Raw genomic sequence first — 16,989 nt, 5'->3', positions numbered from 1 at the left:
TTGAAGGGAAGAGCAAGAGTACCCCTTTTTTTTTTGGGTGACTACTGGCACAACCTAGTATGAGTTAACGCTGTTGACTAAACAGTATTTCTGGTATTTAGTTCAAAAATACCCATTATTCATGACAACTCATTTTCCTTAATAAAATGGACTTAGTTATATTTTTGATATTTTTAGTGAAAATAATACTCCTTCCGTCCCTTTTTAAGTGTCCTGCTTTGTAACTCCAACTTATTAAAAAGACATCATCATTACACCTTTCACATCAACTTTTTCCTCCACTTTCCCTACTTACCCATCATCATTGTTACGGCCTAGCATTTTTCATTTATTTAAGTAGTTATATTGCCGTTATTAATTAGTGTTATGATTGAGTCCCAACTAATTAATTTGTGCGCGCTATGAATATTGATGTCGCGTTTATTATATTTGGGGTATGAGATTGATTTTGGATAAAATAAGTGGTACCGAATGGTAATTTTATTAATTGTGTTACGTTCTATCTTAGTCGAATTAACTATAATATAGGGAGTAGTGGGTAATTGTAGAAAGTTAGGAGATGTTTCACGGTATAGGGTTTTTATTTGGAGAGAACGTCTGAGATAAAAAGTTGAAAGAACTTTGTGTGAGAAAAAGAGAAGCCGCAAGGACGCTTGACTTCGGCTGGTTTGTGATCGGGTAAGAGATTTTTGACCCCTTTATTCTTGTACCTTTTTCTATTGTTTGTCGCCCGTGGAGGGTGGTTCGGGTGAATTAAATTTCACGTGGAATTGGAGGCATGAATTGGGCTTTGTAGTTTTGGTGTTAACTGAAGGGTAGTAATTAGGATTAGGCTAGTTTTCTATTTATTTTATGGTACTAGTAGGCAGTTTGCTGTATTACGTAGTGTATATTTGAATAGATGGTCATTTCATGATTTATTATCTTGTTCAGGTTAGCCTCTTTTTGCATTGTTCGATTGCTTTAGCTTTGGACTCAGGTGAGTAGTTAAGTATGTTACGTATTTTCAAAAGATCCCTGTGTCCCTTAAAAGTATTTCCTTCAGAAATTTATATGAATGCTATTCGGAGACTCAAAACTATTTATAAGTTGTTCTATGAATTGGCATGCGATGAATTTTCTGAGATCAATTGTTAATATTCTTTTTGGTGAGAACTTGGTGGATATTAATGGGAACATTTATTTCGGAAGTCCAGGGAACTTATTTCTTCTCGTGTTGGTGACCCTGGCCATTGGGGAAAAGACCCTGTTAGGCCGGTGACCCTAATGCTCAACGGCTTTTTTTTTTTTGCCGGATCGTCTTAGGGAAAAGTACCATGGGCTGCCAGCCCTGGTGACTCTAAGTTCGATATTGGATCCAATTTTGTTGAGATTTATTCTGGCCATGGTACTGTTTGATTGTGGTTCCCCATTGTTGATGGAGTTATTATTGTGATCACCACTAAGAATGTTCATTGGTTAAAGGCTTTATTGATTAATTTATTATTCTACTGGACACCTCGTATGCCAAATTATGATTTAATGGTAAATATTTTAATCCCCGCTTTCAACTTTATTTATTATAGATACTTGCTATTCACTGAGCTCGTCAGCTGACGGATTTATTCCAACTTCTTTTTTAGGCAAGTTGGGGAGTTAGGCAAGGACTCTGGCGGCATCTCGGGGATTCTTTTGGTTTGGCCTCCTTAGGGTGTCTCATCTTAGTTTTATTTTAATAAATCGCTTCCGCATTTGAAACAATTGTCAGATAACGACTCCTTTTTTATTATTGTTGGATTACTGGATATTGGTTGGTTCATGGGATGGTTGTGCCCCATACCTTTTGTTGAACTTAATTTTGTTGGAGTTGTTTTTAATTAAAAAAAAATGATTTACCGTTTATTAGTTTAATGCCTTGGTTTTTGATCAAATTTATTTTTAGGCTGCATGTTCTACGAGTTTCAGTCTTGTAGTTCATGGCCAGTCACTTTCCATTTTGGGGTGTGACAATCATTACACTTTTACTCACTAACTTTTCAAAATAAAATCTATTTTTAGGGACAAAATAGACAATACACCAACTTTTACCCCCCTAACTTTATAAAATGGACACTTATTAAGGGACAGCCCAAAATGAAATACTGGACACAAAAAAATAGACGGAGGGAGTATGTATTTTGTCATTAGTTTGAAGAAGAAAAAAATAGCATGAACTCGCTCATACTCCCGTGGTAAGTTAGCTCAAGAACCCCAAAAAAGATGACCAAGCAATTTAGGTTTTCCTAGGGAAATAATGAGTTTATTATTATTGTATTTTTTTAAGAATAACTATCTCATAAGTCAATCTTCAATGCAGTAGTAGTACTTATTAGCTCAATCAAGTTTTCATCAAGCATATCATCAACTCAAATACTTATTCCGTTCCAAAATGAGTGACTTTTTTTGAAAAACGTGTTATTTTCAATTATTTATATATTTCAATATGAATGTCAAAAAATATGCAATATTTATCTTGTTTGATAGATTATAATTAATTCTATTAAACAAAATTTCCAAAATCACATAAAACTTCAAAAATCGAAAGATAGAAGTACTTGAAAATAACACAGAGTCCCAAAAAGGTCACTCGTTTTGAAACGGAGGGAGTATTCATCTTTCATTATTGTGAAAGAGTTTGTTTGCTTATTAAAGCCAAGTTTAAAATGCTTGCAAGTTTTGCCATGATAGAATGCTAAAAAGTACTTTTGCTATGATTTCTTTTATCATTTTGATAGTTTTTAGGGGTTCCTTGACATAACCTTCTTAGCAATCTTTTCTGGACCTTTTTTTTTTTTTTGTTCTCTTAATTTTTATTAGTTCGGGTCAAATTTTCACATCACGTCGTTCGATTCAAAGAGAGGAATCGAAAAAGTATAAGAGTATAGACGAAAGTTGAAAAAAAAATCCTTAGTAAAGACACTTAAGTGTCATCTTATTTAATTTGTTTTCGACTTTGGGCTATATCTTCATACTTTTTTGATATCTCTCGTCGATATAATTTTTTTGACTCAAATTTAGTTCAATTATAGAGAAAACAGAAAAAGCCAGTGCAAAAAAGGGAGACTCAAACTGTCACGACCCAAATCTAGCGGATTTGAATATCGTGACCGGCCAGTAAGTCCGTCTCACCAAAGACCTCTATTGACCCTCTTTTCTTTTCCCTTTTTTTTTTAATAAGAAATAACCATAACATTTATGGAAGCTTTCTCTAATAATCAACAATCACTATTTATTCATTATGCTAAGATCAACATAGGCTACACTCTTTCCTTATTCATTACATAACCATAACATAAGCTTAATAACATTGTTACTCGGCCCGCCCTTCTAATCCTGATTACTTGAAAAATGAAAGATTTCAACAAATATAAGCCATTGTTTGTGTGAGTTTATAAATTATTAGAGTTACATGACCTACCATAGAATCTTTAAAATTCTTTTCATGATCAAATAAACGCAAGGAACATAATTTCAGTTTTTCAAGGCTTAAACTGTAACCCAAAATCATAACTTCAGTTTTTCATGGCTTAAACTGTAACCAATATCATAAACAAAACCATATATACGATATATCATCCAACGATTACCGCCGGTACTGAGGGAGCAACCCCCAACACGTATAAAGTGAATTGATCAATTCAATTGGACACCCGGCTGTGCCCCCTTTCTTTCCGCTCTTATAACGCTGTTCCAACTAGTATCTTTACCGTCCCCTAGATTCCAGGGACATCGTTCGGATGTATCGATAATACTTTTTCATAAACTGTTCAAAACATCATAACTCCATGGTATATTTGCTACAAAAGAATTCAAATGTTTAATAACCATACTTTTGTAAGCCAAAAATATAAATTTTACGAAAAATTCATGTAATAGGGATAATTCATAACTCACCTTTCGTTCCGTTCAACTTGGCGTATGATCAACTACTTCGAAGGACTTGTACTTAATTCCTCATCTTTTCTCTCTCTTTCCTTTCTCTATTTACTTGATGGTGTGTGTGGTGTATGTGATGTGTGGAAAGGGAAGGAGGCTTGCTTATTTATACTAGTAGGAAGAAGAATCTAAATCAAATCAAATCAAATCAAGATCATAATATTATATGATCTAATAATATTTAAACATAATCTTATATTATCTAAGAAAATCCAACTATATCTAATAATATATAATCAAATCTTATATAATCTAACAATATCTTGTAATATCTTTCCAAATCTATATGTAATCTAACAAAATTCAACTAGAATCTTATCATATCTTGTAATATCTAATTAAATTTAACTAGAATCTTATCATATCTAACAAGATTTAGTGTATCTAGAAGGATCTTGCATAATCTTTCATTATCTAACAAAATCTAGGGATATTCTAATAGGATTTGATCCGATTCGCCTTATAATGAGATGTCGCCTCTTTCCGGATTAATTATTTCGGTTCGCAGGGACAATGTTAACAAGGTTAGGACAATAACGTTTTATAAATTGACACATATGCAGAAAATAAGTCACAAATAATTTACTTCCTAAATTCTAAAGGTAAACGGCCTGTTAAATGATTATCCCCTTATTTTTTTATTCTTTTTCGTTCTAAGAAATCGGAGTGTTACACAAACCTTTGACCAAATATCAATTTTTTCGTAGTAGCTAGCTAGTGTCAAAATATCAAATTGAGTCTTAATCTAAATTTTAATCAAATCAAGGAAGACTAGTATTTTTATTCAAACTTTTGTAGGTCATTTTTTCTCACTCAAATTACCAACTATGCAGTAATGAAGCATTTACTCAAAATTATGCTTAGATTTGAATTTGCCCACTAAATTTCTCCATAGCAAATGAAGATCGATTTTATTCAAATTTGGATAACACAGGAGTGTTTTTGTCTTTAGTGGACTTTTTTAAAGATTTTGATCATAATTTTGTAGTGCTAGAATCCTTTTATTGAGACGAATTGATAATCAACAAGAAGCCAACACAGAACTAACAAATGCAATTTTTTTAAAAATAATGACAAAAAATAATATGGCTCAGTTATTTAGCCAAATCACTTGTGTTTCTGTTTTGGATATTGTGAAGCGAATGAACTACAAGTGTAAAACTGACTTGTTTATGGGTTCCTTAAAACTCTTGAACTTCAGAATGTATAACAATAAGTCTACGGATCATGATATCAGTCCACGCTCAAAAGCGAGACAGACCAGGATACCAGTTCACGCTCAAAAGCATGACAGCTGTGGTGGTTTTGAGTAGCTTGCTTCGTAAAACTTTTTAGGCCCCGTTTCGGATTACCCCTTAAAAAATAAGTACTTATTTGCAATTTTCAAGTTTAAAAATAATACTTATTGAAATAAAAAAATATGCAATATAGATTTAGTTTTATAGATCTCGATGAGATCTATCAAATCTTGCAAAAAAAATTGAAAAATTATTTTCGTAAACCCATTATTTTTAGGTTAGAAAATATGTCCTTATTTGGGAATGTGGAAGGGGCCACCTCGTTCCAGAACCCGTTATAAGTGGAGTATTTATTTTTTAAGAAAACAATTTCAAGTTCAAAAATAATGTACTTACACAAATAATTTTTCTAGTAATATGAATTTTATTTAATAGATCTCATTGAGATCTTTTGAACGATGCCAAAAAAATCAAAAAAATATTTTTTATTTATATTATTTTTGAATTTGAAAATGTAAAATAAGTATTTATTATTTTTTAAAAAGATGTTGTGGAATGAGACTAGGGGTGGCAAATGGGCGGATTTGGGTCAAATTGGGCAAGTTATAAGTGGGTTGGATCTTTAATGGGTCATTGACCCATTAACTATGAGGCTAATTACCCATACCCAATCCGACCCATTTATTAAAAAGCAAACCCAACCCGTCAATTAGCTCAATTAAATACTACGTATATACTAAAATTTAAAATGACTAAAATTTCCATACTATCCCTCTACTAGTAAAATGATCAAATTACCCCTGTACACTTAATTACCATATTACATTTCTTTTTTCTGTTTTGCACTTCCTTTGCAAAACTATAATCCCGTTCGGCTAAATAAGTCAACTGAGTTATTTTTTTGTACTTATTCAAATTTTTTTTTGTATTTGTTAGTCTTTCGTCAATTTTTTGGGGATTTTTGTATCGTTATGATAAGAGAAATATAAAAAGTTAAAAATTACGATCGAAACCTAATGTTCAATAAGCCAATTTTTTCGTTTTTATTAAAAAAAATTTGGATTTCGATTATAATTTTTTACTTTTGTAGATTCTTCTCGTTATGACAATGCAATAATTTCTTAAAAATTGACAAAAAATGACAAATACAAAAAAATTTGAATAAAAACAAAAAAAATAACCCAATTAACTTTATTTAGCTCAACGGGACCTAAGAAACTTTTGTGAGAAAAGATTATGAGGAAGAAAAGACCGCTGATTCTGGTTCATCTCTCTCTCTCTCCGTGATGTCGCCTCATCCTCAACCTCATCCCAAATGAAAAATTATAGAGTGTGGTAAGCTCACACACTCAAAACTTTGATCGACGCATGTGATCTAACCCGACATCGTATGGAGGCTTATTATACCATTATCTGAACCATCTTGAGGAGGCGAACAAGATGGACAGATTAGATTTTCCGTTCAAACAATTTAAAAAAAATATATAGATTTTGATCGGAACTCGGTTTGTGCTCTCTCTCTCTCTTCATTTGTGTTTGTTTTATACACTATGGAGTGCTAAAATCAGTCTTAACCTACTGGGCAACAACCAATATACTGGGCCCGAACATTTAATTAGTTTTTCACAGCGATTTAAGGTTCCAATTCCAAGCTTTTTCCAAGGTTTACGGTTCGGCTCGGGTTTCTTGTTATCGCAATAAAACTTCAAACGTATAGCACCAGAACATTGATAGAATTACATAGCTAACATATAAATATAAGTAGGGAGGTGAGTTTGGACTACCTCGCGTCCGGTGAAACGAGTTTTGGAAAGATTTTGGTGGCGGTTCGGAGTGGCGACGGAGCTCGGTCGGATGGTTATGGTGTCCGGCTGTGGAGGTGCAACAGTGGTGTACGGTAGTGGAAATGGTGGTGCTCGGTGGCGGGTGGCGGTGATCCGGTTGGTGGAGGAGGAGAAGGTGGTGATGGCAAGCACGGCTGCGAGGAGGTGGGAGGAGAGTATCGACTGATAAATAGGCTTTTTTTCATTGGGTTATACTCATGACTTATTGAATCATTTAAGTTTGACTCAATTAAAATCCAATTAATAATGGGTTAGATGGGTTGGACTCATTCTGACCCAATTAATAAATGGGCTCGGTTGGATCTATTTTTTAATAAATGAACTTGATTTTATAATGGGTCTGGATTCAATTTGTCACCCTTAAATGAAACTAATCCACTAGATTTAGACCTATTTATCTCCTACAGTAAATTATCGAGTCCTACGGTATTTTGAAAGGAGACCGACAATCAAACCAATAAAAATAAGGGTAAATTGAGTAGGAGGACATACTATAAGGGTTTTTGCCATGATAAGGATATAAATATTTTCCTCTAAAGTTTAAAGGACATTCTGTCCAAGATTTACAAATAACCCCTCCCAAAGTTGACCGGCATTGACAAAGGTTGGCCGGCGTTGACCAAAGTTGACTGGCTTTGACCAGCGTTGACCAAGGTTGACCGGCATTGAAAGTGCCTAAAACTCTAGGGTACCCTATGAAAGTGCCTAAAATCTTAGGGTACCCTATACATGAAAGTGCCTAAAACTCTAAGGTACTCTATGAAAGTGCCTAAAACCCTAAGGTACCCTATGAAAGTGCCTAAACTGCTAAAACCCTATAATAGGAAAATGAACCCTAAAACCCTATAAAAGTACCTAAAACCTTAGGGTACCATATGAAAGTGCTTAAAATTTTAGGGTATCCTATATATGAAAGTGCCTAAAATCCTAGGGTACCCTATGAAAGTACCTAAACCGCTAAAACCATATAATAAGAAAATGAACCTTAAAACTCTATAAAAGTGCTTAAAACCTTATGGTACCTTATGAAAGTGCCTAAAATCTTAGGGTACCCTATGAAAATGCAACAAGATCAAAAAACACGAAAAAAGACATTTTGTGTTAGCCAAACAAAGCCCTTGTCTCATTTAAGATCATTTAAATTTAAAAAAATATTTTTTGTGTTAGCCAAACAAGACCCTTGTCTCATTAAAGGCAATTTGGTCTTTTCACGGACCTTAAACTCTAAAATATTTTCATTAATGGACTTTACACATCACTGAAACTTAAGCTGGACTAAATCTACTTTGAGACCTTTTCTTTTGGACTTTAGACCAATTTAGTGTAAAAACAAAAAGAATCCTGGAACGATGATGACGACGACGAGTTTAACCGCCAAACTTTAAAGGTGCATGAGAAAGCTCGCTGCTTCAGTTCCCTCATCATTTCCAAGCGCCTCTCCAGTTGAAAAGCCCGCACGCGTGACGCTTGCTTGGAATCCCCCGTCCTACCGTCATGCATATCCGCATTATACTCTCTCTCCTCTCTCTCTCTCTCTACACAGTAACATCTATATCTCTACTATATGTGTATGTATACACAGACGCTAGACCTTCCGGTAAAATTTTGATTTCTCTTTTTCCTTCAACTCCCCTGTGCGACTGTCTGTACTTTGTGAGCTCTGTGAACTGAACACACTACCTCAGAGAGATAGAGAGAGAGAGAGATCTAGAGAGAGATGGGGGTGCCGTCATTCTACCGGTGGCTAGTAGATAATTACCCAAAGATAGTAGTAGACGCCATTGAAGGAAAAGGAGAAAGTACTACTGACCCTAATAGGCCAGAGTTTGATAACCTCTATCTCGACATGAACGGTATTATCCACCCGTGCTTTCACCCCGAGGAGGAGGATCATGTACGAAATTACGTACTACCATCCCTTCATTTTCACCTCTCCAGTTTCTCTTTCACTAACTCTTCCCATTTTCATACTTTCTGTTTCAGTTTGTTTGTTCAATTTCGACATACGTGACTTTTAAAAAATTGTTCATATCTTACAATCTATAATGTTTTACATAAATTCGAGAGAACATCATATTTTAGATTTAATTAAAATCTATCAAACAAGATTCATATTGCATATAAAAAATATTATAAATTAAAACATATAGACAATTTTGTAAGAGGTTCCAAATAGTGAAAATGGACAAACAAATCGAGACAGAGGGAATAGTTCATGGGAGAAAGTCTACAATTTATGCTCTTTGAAAGCGTGTATCAGGTGTATTTATTGTATAGTTATTCTAGTGTTTTTCGTAATTTTTTGTTCTAAAATTTGTAACCTTTCAACAATAGAACAGAGCATTTTTGCTATGATTTATAGTAACATTTTGACGCATATCGTAAATTTATATTAAAATATCGTAACTTTTTCAGCAATAGAATATGTGATGTTTAGAATTCGTAACATTTTTACTAGAATCATAATATTTTGGTGCGCCTCGTAACTTTTAATATACTCAAATCATAACTTTTCAACCATATGATTCTTTAACATTTCCTCTATAAATCATTATATTTTGGGTGTTATATTACTCCTATGTGATTTGTCTTCAATCTTCATGTTTATTTTTCAGACTTCCCCTCCAACGACGTTCCAAGAAGTGTTTGACAATATCTACGAATACATTGATCGGCTTTTTGCGATTGTCAGGCCCCAAAAGCTATTGTTTTTGGCCATTGGTACGCTCTTCTTCATTTATGATTATTTGTTTCCTCTCTTTCCAATGAAAAGTCTCTTGTTAATTTATCTATGGAAGAATTAAAGTTTGAGGCAAAAGAAGAAGAAACAAACTATGGAGTACATAGCCCGACGGTGTGGTTTCAATGCCAGAACCATGCAGCAAAGGGAAATGTGGACTGAGCTCAGGTCCAGTCCTGCCAAGTTTTGGACTTTTTGTGGGTCTGTCCTGATCCTGAAAATATGATCGGAGCCCATTGTGTTGAGCTCGCCGAGAAAATCATCCATGCCAATCATCATTTGCCCGGACATCGTTTGCTCTATTGACGAAATGCGTTTGTGCACGGTTGGAGTTTCCCAACAAATTTGACTGCCTTCGGCATTCGGCTTGGAACAGACCCACGAAAGCTCAAAACTGGACGGGAGTCCCATCACAGGCTGGACCTGAGATGAGTCCGAGAAATGCTAGGTGCACAGGACAGAACACTCGCAGTTGCCTGGGTCCAGATATTGTGCTACCTACTGTGAATGTTTCTGTTTTTGTGCCCATAGGAAATGGATTCTAACTGCATTCCTACTAGTGTTTTCGTTCTTCAAGTATTGATTTTGAAAACTGTCCTTCCCACTTCAATTATTAAATGAAATGGTAAATTTTGCTTTTTCTTTCTTTCCATTTTTCTTTAGAAATCATCATCTAGACCATTTTTGTGTATTCATTACTCTCCAAGGCAAGTAGAACCCAGGAAATGAGAACAACTTCTGCAGGTGAAAGGAGAACTGTGATAACTATGATTTGTGTGGCTTTGGTACTAGCTTATTCTAATTTGATGTTCATGTAGACGGTGTAGCCCCAAGGGCGAAGATGAATCAGCAACGGTCAAGACGTTTCCGTACGTCGAAGGACAATGAAATTGCGGTGGATTTTCTTTTATCAATTCTCGTAATGTAGATGATTTTTGACTATTGTATTTTTAATGGTATTGATATTTCCTGATTATTTTTTATCTAGGAAGCCGAGGAAAGAAGGTTGAGGAGGCAGTTCGAAATCGAAGGGAAACCACTGTTTCCAAAACAGGAATCTGAAACTTCCGATTCCAACATCATCACCCCGGGAACAGTTTTTATGCATGAACTGTCAAAGTCTCTTCTATACTATATTGATCAGCGCCTTTTAAAAAATGCTGCTTGGAAGGATGTCAAGGTTGGATTGTTTTGTCCTCGTCTCATCTTGTGTACATATAACAGCTCGATTCCCCTTTTAACATTTTCCTTAGTGTGTATGGTTGTTGGTATATCATTAGGTAATTCTGTCGGATGCCAATGTTCCTGGCGAAGGGGAGCACAAGATAATGATGTTCATTCGGCTTCAGCGTGCGTCACCCGGTTACAATCCAAACACACGCCACTGTCTTTACGGGCTGGTGTGAAGTTTCTCTATGGCTTATTGGTTTTAGAATTTCAAATTTATTCCTTTTATCCCTTTATCTTACATAAATGATACATCGACGTACAGGATGCAGATTTAATTATGCTGGCCTTGGCCACACATGAAGTGCATTTTTCTATACTGAGAGAGGTATAAGTTGATTATAATCCATTGGCATTCTTTTGTTTTGATGGGAATTGTTTTTTCTTAGGCCAAAACTATACGAGAGATTTCGACATTAGAGATACAAGGTGTTGGTTAGATTGCACTAACACATCTAAAAAACTGAGGTTTTTAAATGGAGGCATGATATATTACAGTACAGTGTAAATCATTAAACTTGTCGTTATTTACAATCTTAAGCTCTTAGGGGAGGGTTAACTTTCTATTTGTTTAAAAAAGAATTAGTCTATTTGGTGATTTTCTTATGAGCGTTCTCTTCTTTTTGGTAAATTTTATAGGATGTCCTAGTTCAGTTACCCGTTGATACTACCCGTTTTAAGGCAAAACCTAGTTCATATGAACAGAATCATTCAGCTAGAGAAAATGCAGCTTTGGCTGCTTATCGTGCACCAAAGCGTACACCATATCAGGTATTGCCATTGCTTTATCTTGACTGGACCAAACCTTCTATGTTCTGATTCTGTTTCCTCCTAATTTTGTAGTTTTTACATCTATGGTTGCTCCGCGAATATCTGGAGCTTGACATGAAAATTGTGGATCCTCCTGAGAACATGGAGATTGATCTTGAGCGACTAATCGATGATTTCATCTTCATTTGTTTCTTCACGGGAAACGATTTTTTACCCCACATGCCAACGTTGGAAATACACGAGGTTCTTTTTATCATCTGACCATGTTTAAATTTAACACACCAGGTGTATTTTAAAGCAATGTGGCACTTTTTAATGGGTTTTGTACTCTGCTTATAGGGCAGTATCAACTTGCTGATGCATGTATATAAGCAGGAATTCAAAAATTTGGGAGGCTATCTAGTGGATATGCAAAGGGTAATGATACATTTAGCTTCATTTAAGTCTACCATAGTAAAGTTGGAAGCATTAGAGAACTTCACCATTGACGTGTTTTTTACACAGGCGGGGGAAAAGAAAGCAAGTTATGTGAAATTGAAAAGAGTTGAAAAATTTATACTATCGGTTGGAGCATACGAGGATAGAATATTCAAGAAGAGAACAGAAATTCGAGAGCGCAGGCTCAGGCGCCTCATGGAAGAATGTAAAAACAATGTGCGTATCGATTGTTGTCTACAGCCTAGAGTTACTTGAGAATTGATTATTTGAGACCTATGCCTCTATGTATACTTCTTTGTTTCTTCAACTTGGTGCTAAATGGAAATTTATGTGCTGTTCAGGTAGAAGAAGAGCAAGAGGAAGAAACTGGTACTGAAATAAAACTTAGTCATTATGCATCAGCAGATGGAAAAGATCATACCTCTAAAAGTTTCGAGGTTGCAGAAATAGAGAACTCTGAATCATCGGATACACGTTATAAATTGGAGGTAGGTGATTTGAACATAAATTTATCATTAACAAAAGAATTATATGTACAAGACTATTGAAGCCTTACACAAGAAGAAATATTGGTGCGTGGCGTAATGTCTTAGTACTAGGTGATATGACTGTCATACACTAGATGTAAAAATTAGACTCATTACTCTTTTTTGAATTACGAGGGACAACAAACTAGAATAAATGGAACAATTCTGTGATGGATCAATTTTGAATTCTATTTTCCATTCTCTCATTGTTCAGTTCTCTCATAATTCACTTACCATATGTCTCCTGGTATTACAGGCTCTGCAAAATATGAAGGAATTGAAACAGAAGCTGAAGAAGTACATTCGGGACAGGTCGGACCTCTTCAAAAATGGAAGTTTTGCGCTGGACAAAGTAATACCACCCTTTCGAATTTTGTTTTTCCTTTTTTGTTTTTGTTTTTGTTTTTGAAGCCACATATTCTCTGCAGCTGTGTTACTTTATCTTAGCAGTTTATTGACTTGAGTGGTGAAACTATTACACAGGTGAGGCTGGGTATGGTAGGTTGGCGCGAGAGGTACTACAAGGAGAAATTTGATGCAGAAACTAAAGAGGATAGGGAAAGAACCAGGAAAGAAGTTGTATGTCATTGAATCAACAAAATCTGTTAATGCATGTGAATCAACAGTTCCCGATTACACTGATGAAGTCTATTCGGTTGACTATGTGTAGGTCCAGAAGTATACGGAAGGGCTATGTTGGGTCCTTCTATATTACTTTTCTGGCGTTCCATCATGGAACTGGTAACAATTTTTTCAATACATTTACGAATACTATTGGTTCGCCTTTTTTCTATTTCACTGACTAGATGAAAATGAATGTATTAGGTTCTATCCGTACCATTATAGTCCCTTTGCGTCAGACTTAAGGGGTCTATCGCAAGTTAAAGTGAACTTTTTAAAAGGTTCACAATTCAAGCCTTTTGATCAGCTGATGGCTGTTTTGCCACCAAGAAGGTAATTTCAGGCTTGGTTTCTTTGATTTTGAGATTTTCATACATTATTTCAGTAATTTGGCAAATTGAGATTAGTGAGAAATGATATGTACAGTGGTCATGCGCTTCCGAGATCCTACAAAGCACTCATGAATAGTGAGGAGTCAGACCTCATTGATTTTTATCCTTCTGGTAAGCCCTTTTTTGCATCGAATTAGATTGGTATTGTGAGTTTTTAGACAAAAATGGCTTTGTTCAGTTTGTTCTATTTCCTCATGTTTCTGATCATGTATTTGATGAATAGATTTTGAATTGGATGAAGAAGGAAAACGCTTCACGTGGCAGGTTTTCTTATATTTCTTGTCATTCTTCTCTCTTCACTATAGTTTTGGATTATTTTATTATATTCAGACAGTCACTGTCCTAAGTTACACATGACGAATTATGGAAATCTATGTGATACCTCAAATATTTTCCGTCCTTTGTAGGCCATTTGCAAGCTTCCTTTTATTGCGGAAGATTGCCTCCTGTGTCATACCAAAATCTTAGAACAAGAATTACAGGTACAAAACATTTCCTGATAGTCTTCTTCTTGTTTCATGAAGTTTATCCTTAATTTTGCGATTTGCGTTGAGCTGTATGGATGATCCATAGGATGATGAAGTTGAAAGGAACTCGACCAAGTTTGATGTTCTGTATGTGAGCTCTAAGCAAGAGCTAGGATCTCAAATCGTTTCCTTGTATGAGAAACTGCATGAGGGGAGACGACCCATTGATACTGATTTGAGGTAAGGTGGTTGATCTTAGAGGCTTTTTCCTGAGGCATGACATTGAACCATAATACTTCGGACTGTGTTCTTTTCTTCTTTTACTTCTACGTTGATGGTCGGGTCTTGGTTGTTTGTGGTCTGGATCCATAACCAGTAGGCTAGTCCTTGTGCATTTCGTAGGATTGCAAAAGTTCTTTCCACAGCTTAATCAACCTGTTTGTATTGTTTGGTACGTCCATCCCAAAAACATTGTCCGGTATGCAACATGAGAAATTTAAAAGAGTTCATTTTTGGCAAAAAAGGTTTGAACTTCTTTCCACAAATGTAAATGTACTGATTGATATCCAGTGACTTCCGGAATTTGATAAAATGCATCGTTTTTAAGCTCTCATGTTGCTTACTGGACAATCCTTTTGCGATGCCGGAGAGATGGGAGTATTTTAGTAAGATAGTGAGATACATAAGTTATAGCTTTCTGTGCAACTTAAAAATATCCTAAAGATGAAAAACAAATCAAGCATATCATGTACAGTTCTTGTGATATGGTGAGAGGTTTATCGTTTAAGTTTAAGTTTCATTTGGATTCATGTAACAGCCAACTAATTGTTCAATTTGGTCTCTTCTCCAGCAGCGGAATGAGTGGCTTTATAAGTCCTAGAAAGGATTACGATTTTGCTGAATCCAACCTGCTGGAGGATTGTAAGGAATGCCAAGAAAATAACATCCTGTAAATCACAACTCTACCCAATTTCTACAATTCTCTTTTCCATCACTATTGAATTAATTTACCATCCTGTTTTGCAGATGTGTGTCTTATGAGTTGCCTAATGACTCTCAACACTTTCCTCGTCCCCTCGAGGGTGTTAACGTCCCTAAGAAGGTATACTATCATGTCAACTTGATTAGTGTCTGTCATTTTTCCGTGTCCTAGCAAAAGGTAGCTGAATTGCAGTCTACAATGATCTGATAATCAAACATGATAAGTTACGGTGCATCATCAATTATTTGGGCTCCGGTAATAAAATCACATAGGAGTTTGTCTGTTGGGTAGAGCATAAAATCCATATTGTCAGTCTCAATTCATTTCTTGCTATATCTTTGTTCTCTCTCCTTTTTTTTTAATTTTAATTTTCCGAGACACTTCATATGATGTTTTTGGCCAGACAATAACCGAAAAAGATATTGCGGAAACAAAACTCTGGCATGAGATCCACGGAAACAAGCCAATTTGTACCAGGTTTTCCATGACCTCTTTTGTGGGATGGTTTGTTGGTTGGTCTGTTTCCTATCAATTCTACGTCACCGATCTATATAACCTATATCTTTTGCCAGGCCACAACATCTACGCTCAAACAAAAATGCAACCGAAGGAGCAAATTCTAGCTCATCGAAGTCATTTACTGGGGAGATACATAAAGGTGCTGGTTCTGGCTGGGGTCGTGGCAGAGGAATGCTGGAGAACAATTCTTCTGATTCAACGAAGTCATTTACTGGGGAGATACATAAAGGTGCTGGTTCTGGCTGGGGTCGTGGCAGAGGAATGCCGGAGAGCAATTCTTCTGATTCCAATGCGCATACCGAGTGTTCTAGAAACTTTGAAGCTGGACGCGGTGGGAAAGTTACGGTCTCTTCCTCGTCTTCGTTGGGTGAAACTAGAGGTCCAAGTTTCAGTCACGATTCACGAGTACAAAATGCATATCGAGGATCATATAATAACATTGACAAGTGGAAATCATCGAGTTTTGGTCAATATGAATCCAGAGGCATGGAGAATCTTAGGATATCGGATTCACAAAGAGGATTCAACTGTCCTGGAAGAGCTCAATCAGGCAGTAGTGCCAATTATAGGACATTTAGAAACAACTCTGTGGAAAATAGAAACTTTGAATGGAGGCCACACGTACAACCATCTGCGGCTCTGTTTGTACAGCACGGGGATGGACAGTCTGGGCACAGTGGGCAGCATGGGGTGGATAGATGGTCGCGAGACTCAGCAGGTAGCACAAACAATGCTTGGGGACATAATCAATCCCCGTTGCCTTCTCCTTCAATGCCAGGCCGTGGAAGAGGAAGATACCTTCCTAAGGCGACTCCCATGGATTGGAAGTTGAGGGACACCATGAGAACATCTTCTAGTGATAACTTGCCTCGCATGTAATTAAGAGGTGTTCTCTTCCCACCTCTCAACATTTTTTGTTGTACAGAAATCCTCCGTACCCAAAACTCCTTGCCAAGTTGCCATACCTAAATCTGCTGCAAGCAACCACAGTACGCTCTCTGTTGTACCATGTGGCGAAAATCTAAAAAAACAGGTATTCTATTTTGAGACCGAGTGCATTGATACAAGGGGGCAGGGGTTTGAGGGGCGCGGCCGTTTTTGTTCTTTTGTTAATCTGATTATAGGATTAGGGTTCGAAGGCTTGTTTACGTACCTGGAAAACATGGTTTGTTTTTGTCCTGTTTACTAATCTTCATTCCCAAGTATAAGCTTATGCATTTGCTGCTTCCAATTGTATAGTTGGTGAGTTATATTTTGCCGGTATTTCTG

General features: G+C 36.0%; 1 protein-coding gene across 2 annotated transcripts; it reads left to right on the top strand.

Moving 5' to 3' along the window:
• The first annotated feature begins 8,596 nt into the window (after window positions 1-8,596).
• LOC131326255 (5'-3' exoribonuclease 3-like) lies at window positions 8,597-16,968 on the top strand. 2 transcript variants are annotated; one of them, XM_058358969.1, is made up of 23 exons: window positions 8,597-8,930; window positions 9,652-9,757; window positions 10,595-10,671; window positions 10,765-10,956; window positions 11,057-11,176; window positions 11,269-11,331; window positions 11,643-11,774; window positions 11,847-12,017; window positions 12,114-12,191; window positions 12,279-12,428; window positions 12,554-12,700; window positions 12,996-13,091; window positions 13,223-13,318; window positions 13,410-13,480; window positions 13,565-13,693; window positions 13,787-13,863; window positions 13,976-14,016; window positions 14,160-14,234; window positions 14,326-14,459; window positions 15,073-15,168; window positions 15,246-15,321; window positions 15,605-15,678; window positions 15,774-16,968. In XM_058358969.1, the coding sequence occupies exons 1-23, from the start codon at window positions 8,754-8,756 to the stop codon at window positions 16,597-16,599; spliced, it is 3,204 nt and encodes a 1,067-aa protein (XP_058214952.1). In that variant the 5' UTR covers window positions 8,597-8,753; the 3' UTR covers window positions 16,600-16,968. The 2 variants fall into 2 exon arrangements, with proteins under 2 accessions (XP_058214952.1, XP_058214951.1); XM_058358968.1 differs by having other exon boundaries at window positions 15,070-15,168.
• The last annotated feature ends 21 nt before the right edge of the window (window positions 16,969-16,989 follow it).

This window comes from Rhododendron vialii, chromosome 5a (genome assembly GCF_030253575.1).
Source record: "Rhododendron vialii isolate Sample 1 chromosome 5a, ASM3025357v1".
Lineage (NCBI taxonomy): Eukaryota > Viridiplantae > Streptophyta > Magnoliopsida > Ericales > Ericaceae > Rhododendron > Rhododendron vialii.
Note: the sequence above shows the minus strand (reverse complement) of the source record. Positions and strands in the feature narration are given on the sequence as shown.